At 37.3% G+C, this 7,500-nt stretch overlaps 1 protein-coding gene across 1 annotated transcript in view; it reads right to left on the bottom strand.

Moving 5' to 3' along the window:
* The window catches only part of LOC138853703 (uncharacterized), a 193,985-nt gene that overhangs the window by 115,650 nt on the left and 70,835 nt on the right, over positions 1-7,500 (bottom strand). The window contains exon 2 of the mRNA XM_070091940.1: positions 4,968-5,045. Within this exon, the coding sequence (XP_069948041.1) occupies positions 4,968-5,036 (69 nt within the window). The 5' untranslated portion in view covers positions 5,037-5,045. The remainder of the gene's footprint in view (positions 1-4,967; positions 5,046-7,500) is intronic.

Below are 7,500 nucleotides of genomic sequence, written 5' to 3'. Positions count from 1 at the left end.
ATAATTTTTGCACTCTCTTTTGTCCCCTTTGCATTTATACAAAGGAACTATGCATGCTCTCTGCCAATCTCTAGGTACCTTACCCTCTTCCATACATTTATTAAATAATAGCACCAACCACTCCAAAACTATATCCCCACCTGCTTTTAACATTTCTGTCTTTATCCCATGAATCCCAGCTGCCTTACCCCCTTTCATTTTACCTACTGCTTCACGAGCTTCCTCCACGCACACAACTGGCTTTTCCTCACTCCTACAAGATGTTATTCCTCCTTGCCCTATACATGAAATCGCAGCTTCCCTATCCTCATCAACATTAAACAATTCCTCAAAATATTCCCTACATCTTCCAAATAGCTCTAACTCTCTTAATAACTCTCCTCTCCTATTTTTAACTGACAAATCCATTTGTTCTCTAGGCTTCCTTAACCTGTTAATCTCACTCCAAAACTTTTTCTTATTTTCAACAAAATTTGTTGATAACATCTCACCCACTCTCTCATTTGCTCTCTTTTTACATTGCTTCACCACTCTATTAACCTCTCTCTTTTTTTCCATATACTCTTCCCTCTTAGCATCACTTCTACTTTGTAAAAATTTCTTATATGCTAACTTTTTCTCCCTTACTAGTCTATTGGCATCATCATTCCAGCAATCGCTCCTCTTCCCTCCTGCACCCACTTTCCTGTAACCACAAACTTGTGCTGAACACTCTAACACTACATTTTTAAACCTACCCCATACCTCTTCGACCCCATTGCCTATGCTCTCATTAGCCCATCTATCCTTCAATAGTTGTTTATATCTTACCCTAACTGCCTCCTCTTTTAGTTTATAAACCTTCACTTCTTTCTTACCCGATGCTTCTATTCTCCTTGTATCCCATCTACCTTTTACTCTCAGTGTAGCTACAACTAAAAAGTGATCTGATATATCTGTGGCCCCTCTATAAACATTAACATCCTGAAGTCTACTCAACAGTCTTTTATCTACCAATACATAATCCAACAAACTACTGTCATTTCGCCCTACATCATATCTTGTATACTTATTTGTCCTCTTTTTCTTAAAATATGTATTACCTATAAATAAACCCCTTTCTATACAAAGTTCAATCAAAGGGCTCCCATTATCATTTATTCCTGGCACCCCAAACTTAACTACCACACCCTCTCTAAAAGTTTCTCCTACTTTAGCATTCAGGTTCCCTACCACAATTACTCTCTCACTTGATTCAAAGGTTCCTATACATTCACTTAACATCTCCCAAAATCTCTCTCTTTTCTCTACATTCCTCTCTTCTCCAGGTGCATACACGCTTATTTTGACCCACTTTTCGCATCCAACCTTTACTTTATTCCACATAATCCTTGAATTTACACATTCATATTCTCTTTTCTCCTTCCATAACTGATCCCTCAACATTATTGCTACCCCTTCCTTAGCTCTAACTCTCTCAGATACTCCAGATTTAATCCCATTTATTTCTCCCCACCGAAATTTCCCTAACCCATTCAGCTTTGTTTCGCTTAGGGCCAGGACATCCAACTTCTTTTCATTCATAACATCAGCAATCATCTGTTTCTTGTCACCCGCACTACATCCACGCAAATTCAAGCATCCCAGTTTTATAAAGTTTTTCTTCTTCTCTTTTTTAGTAAATGTTTACAGGAGAAGGGGTTACTAGCCCATTGCTCCCGGCATTCTAGTCGCCTCATACGACACTCATGGCTTACCTGACGAAAGATTCTTTTCCACTTCCCCATGGACAATAGAAGAAATAAAGAGGAACAAGACCTATTTAGAAGAAGGAGAAAAAACCTAGATGCATGTATATATATATATATGCATGTGCGTGTCTGTGAAGTGTGACCAAAGTGTAAGTAGGAGTAGCAAGATATCCCTGTTATCTAGCGTGTTTATGAGACAGAAAAAGAAACCAGCAATCCTACCATCATGTAAAACAGTTACAGGTTTCTGTTTCACAGTCATCTGGCACTACGGTAGTACCTCCCTGGGTGGTTGCTGTCTACCAACTTACTACCTATTATATATATATATATATATATATATATATATATATATATATATATATATATATATATATATATATATATATATATATAGATAGATAGATAGATAGATAGATATTTATATAAATGCAAAACAACCACTGTGAAAGAATAGAGAAATTCCAAGCGCTTTCGTGGCTACTCATTTGCTCCTTGATAATATGAGTAGTCACGAAAGCGCTTGGAATTTCTCTATTCTTTCACAGTGGTCGTTTTGCATATTCTGAAATCACCCATTTACTGTGATCTTATTGCATATATATATATATATATATATATATATATATATATATATATTATATATATATATATATATATATTATATATATATATATATATATATATATATATATATATATATATATATATATATATATATATATATATATATGTCGTGCCGAATATGTAAAACTGGTCAATTAGCAAGAACTATTTTAAAATTAAGTCCTTTCTGAAATTTTCTCTTATACGTTTAAACATATGTTTTTTTCATTAATGTTAATGTAAAAATTTTAATTTTGCTCCAAAAGAATCTTGGAAAACTTACCTAACCTTATTATAACAAGAGCAATGTGTGTGTGTTTGTGTGTGTGTGTGTGTGTGTGTGTGTGTGTGTGTGTGTGTGTGTGTGTGTGTGTGTGTGTGTGTGTGTGTGTGTGAGGGAGCAAGAGAGAGAGAGAGAGAGAGAGAGAGAGAGAGAGAGAGAGAGAGAAAAGTGTGTGTGGTAGGGTATGAGTAATGCTGTGGCTGGGTGTGCGCCTTGCTTGCTCTTATTAAACAAGCATCAAGCTGCACCTCCTGCGAGAGAGTGCGCCTAGTACTGTGTTTGCTTAATTTCATTTAAAAAAGAAGACGTTTCATTAAAAATGCCGTCTTAAACCACAATGTGTCCCTGTTAGAACACTTCAATAGTAGCGTAGTAAATCTATACACAAAAGCATAATTCTAAAACATAGTTCTGTATATTACAAAAGCCAGAAGAGCACTTTCGAAAGATACGTTTTCTAAATCACATTTGTGCTCGTTAAGGGCCGCGAGGGTTCCAGCATTGTTAATCTGCCTGACATAAGTCAGGAAATGATAAATTAGACTCTCTGTAATGAATGTTTTGCCTTGGAAACTTGCTGGTACAGAAAGGTTCACAACAATACTAGCTACTTAAGTAAGATGCATGACATTATCTGCTACTTCAGCAACGTTCATAATAATGCTTGCTACTTCAGCAACTTTCGTAACAATACTTGCTACTTTAGCAAGGTTCTTAACATTATTGCTACTTCAGTAAGGTTTATTACAGTACTTCCTATTTCAGCAAGATTCATAATGTTAATTGCTACTTCAGCAAGACAACATTACTCGCTACCTCAGCAAGATGAATAGCGTTACTTGCTACTTCAACAAAGTACCAAACATTACTTGATGCTCCAGCAAAGCACCTAACATTACTTGATACTTCAGTAAAGCACCTAACATTACTTGCTACTTCAGCAAAACACCTAACATTACTTGCTACTTCAGTAAAACACCTAACATTACTTGCTACTTCAGCAAAGCACCTAACATTACTTGCTACTTCAGCAAAACACCTAACATTACTTGCTACTTCAGCAAAGCACCTAACATTGCTTGCTACTTCAGCAAAGCACCTAACATTACTTGCTACTTCAGCAAAGCACCTAACATTACTTGCTACTTCAGCAAAACACCTAACATTACTTGCTACTTCAGTAAAACACCTAACATTACTTGCTACTTCAGTAAAACACCTAACATTACTTGCTACTTCAGCAAAACACCTAACATTACTTGCTACTTCAGCAAAGCACCTAACATTACTTGCTACTTCAGCAAAACACCTAACATTACTTGCTACTTCAGCAAAGCACCTAACATTACTTGCTACTTCAGTAAAACACCTAACATTACTTGCTACTTCAGCAAAGCACCTAACATTACTTGCTACTTCAGCAAAGCACCTAACATTACTTGCTACTTCAGCAAAACACCTAACATTACTTGCTACTTCAGTAAAACACCTAACATTACTTGCTACTTCAGTAAAACACCTAACATTACTTGCTACTTCAGTAAAACACCTAACATTACTTGCTACTTCAGCAAAACACCTAACATTACTTGCTACTTCAGCAAAGCACCTAACATTACTTGCTACTTCAGCAAAGCACCTAACATTACTTGCTACTTCAGCAAAGCACCTAACATTACTTGCTACTTCAGCAAAACACCTAACATTACTTGCTACTTCAGTAAAACACCTAACATTACTTGCTACTTCAGTAAAACACCTAACATTACTTGCTATTTCAGCAAAGCACCTTACATTACTTGTATTATTGCTCTCTTAGTTTTGAATCATATTATCTTCACATAGGTCAGAATGAGTATGAAAAATAAGTCAAGAATTCTTTAATCCTAACACAGAGCATGTGCGAGGATACTGTGTGCATACACAAACACGTACATGAACCCTTAACACCATCTTCAGCCACATATATACCCCCACACTCCTCTCTCTCTCTCTATCTCTCTCTCTCTGGGACACAGAAACAAGGGGTCACAATTGGAAGTTGAAGACTCAGATGAGTCAAAAGGATGTTAGGAAGTATTTCTTCAGCCACAGAGTTGTCAGGAAGTGAAATAGTCTGGTAAGTGATGTATTGGAGGCAGGAACCATACATGGTTTTAAGACGATGTATGATAAAGCTCATGGAGCAGGGAGAGAGAGGATCCAGTATCGGTCAGTAAAGAGGCGGGGCCACGAACTGAGTATCGACCCCTGCAACCACAAATAGGTGAGTACAGATAACGAAAGGTAATTTAATCTCTGAACCTTTTTTTTCGTGATTCTCTGATATCTTAGGATATGCCACTTACTCTGTATCGATCATCTGGAGAGTAGGTGAGGAGCCCAGCTGTGATGATGTGAAGGTTCCTACGTCTCATCCACGTTACCTGCCGGTACATAAATCTCTTGTAATATATATACACACAATATTAAGAAAACAATATTGGTTTGTGTTAAGCTAAATGCTTTTTTTTTTCTTATTCGCCGGTACTCTCCCGGCCCGGGTCTTTTCCAAGTAGTGGTGACCCGGCCTTGGCTCCCTATCTAGGGAGTATCCCGAGACCTAAGTCTCCCATGGGAGGAGGTACAAATACCCCCTCATCTTTGGGACCAAGTGTCCCCAGGCCTAGCCACAGTCCCCACCCTCGCGGGGCTCGTAGGGAGAAGCTAGGCCTCTGGTCTGCCATCTGCCCCGCCCCAAAGGGGCTCGTGGGGATGGCAGTCTTATGAGCTGCAGGTGGTAGCAAGCTCAGGCCTTCTTGCTAAATGCTTATTTTCTATTTTATTTTAACTACCTTCAAAGTCTGTTGATAGTCTACAGTAGTTCTAGGTATTTTTGAACACCAAAAACTCCTTTTTATAGCCCCTAAATTTAGCCAACTCTGACATGCTAATAGTTGTAATTTTCGGCTCCGTTAATTGAAGCAACCATGCGCTTGCTGGAGGACGTTTATCTCCTGTGCAGCTTCACTGACCCCGTGGAATAACTTCTTGGCCGCTTTCCTTCCTTCTCCAGGGAAAGAATATTCTACGTAATATTTTTAATAATAACAATACATGTATGTCATATTTTTCATTGTTTCTATTCTATTTGCCGTCTCAATATACAGTATATCACAAGTTATAAATTTCTTTAGAACACACGTAATATATTTATCAAATAATTTCTTACTACTCACTGACATCTGCTATAATATAAAAGTGAAAGGTATATTATGTGCAGAATATTTCTCTCAAGCGAATAATTGAAAATCATTCCGTGTCACACTCTTTTATTTGCCGAAATTAATCATTTGAGTTTAAATGAAAAACGTATAATGATGAGGAATATTTGTGAAAGTCAAGTGGATTGTTATTTGTTTAATCAACGTTCATATCTACAGAGGACGAAATCATTAAAATTCTTTTGAGGCTCCTCTTTTAATTCCCAGCATGAGCTGCTGGCATCTTATTTGCCAGGACTCTTTCTATGGTCAGTTACGATTAATACAATACACACGTTGCAGGTGGTGAACGGTAACAAAGTGCTAACAACAAAATTAAAAAGGCGTTACATAGACAGGAGACAGTAGGGAATAAATAGACGTAACTGCTTAATCTTTAACGGGGAATCAAGAGGTCTATCTAACGATATTCATGCCAATATTGAAACCAAGAGTGTTTCACAGTTGTATGCCGTACGTAGACTACGTCTTCATACTAGCACTTTCAACTTTCACAAGTGCCTGGAAATAGTATATTATTTATAATTGTCCAAGAAAGCGACGATTCCCGGAGTATTTTACATGTTTAATTGATCTCGCAGGTAAACCGGTTTATACGGTTACAATATATATCAACATGTAATATAAGACATTATATATTTCTAGTTTCAAGAAAACGACATTCAGATTGCTTATTGATTTCTTCCTGAAAGCATGTACGATATATAGCATCGACTTCCTCCAGGAATTTCGGTATGTCGCCGAAATTTTGTGCACACTGGAATTTCTTAAGCACTTGATCCCGAATACAGCTCAATAAATCCTCAACAAGCAGAGACGGCTTACACCGTCGCTATCGTCCCCTGCACGTGAAAACAGTCTCAGGTGCATCTTCCTGATATTAAAAAATAATCCTAGGTTTCCAGAGTACCAGTACGCAACCACTATAGCATCAAAGCCATCGTCTACATCATCCGTTCTGCAAAATGCAACAGATATTACTTGAATGAAATATTATATGTTACCGATACGAAAATTCAAGATTACAAGTATGCTTGTAGAAGCCTCAAAATGAGCAATATAGATGTCGTTCAACACCGCAAGGCTGCTGATTAAGGAGCTTTCAGAGGAGGGTGTCTCCATGCCAGTAGAGGTGTCTTGGTTAAGACACTTTTGATGATTACCTTCCATTCCCCAGGTGATATAGGATCCTTACGGGTTTAGTGATAACCGAAGAAGTTACACAAACGATTACGATTAAGCGAAAACAAGAAAAGATCAAAACTAATTAACCGCCATTTCCTTCAACATCTAATAGAATAAAAATATTAACTTAGCTGCTCTAGAATGAGAGGGGACTGACTGTACGATATTAATTACTAAATGCAGAACAATGAAACTCATAAGACTGTTGCTGCAATAATTTGCTAAAATTAAAAACAATTTGGTGAATAATCTGTAGGAGACGTTTCAATATGTCCTGGCCAATTATAATTTATTCCTGCCGTTTATAATACGGAAAAAAATCAAGTTTGATTAAGAGCGCCTTTCTGGTCAAAATCATTCAAGAAAAAAAATTCCTTGAATCCGGAAAATAAACAAATGACCTTACTAGCATTAGGACGCAGAGTATCTAAAG

The sequence above is a fragment of the Cherax quadricarinatus genome, chromosome 37 (assembly GCF_038502225.1).
Source record: "Cherax quadricarinatus isolate ZL_2023a chromosome 37, ASM3850222v1, whole genome shotgun sequence".
NCBI classification, from domain to species: Eukaryota; Metazoa; Arthropoda; class Malacostraca; order Decapoda; family Parastacidae; genus Cherax; species Cherax quadricarinatus.
Note: the sequence above shows the minus strand (reverse complement) of the source record. Positions and strands in the feature narration are given on the sequence as shown.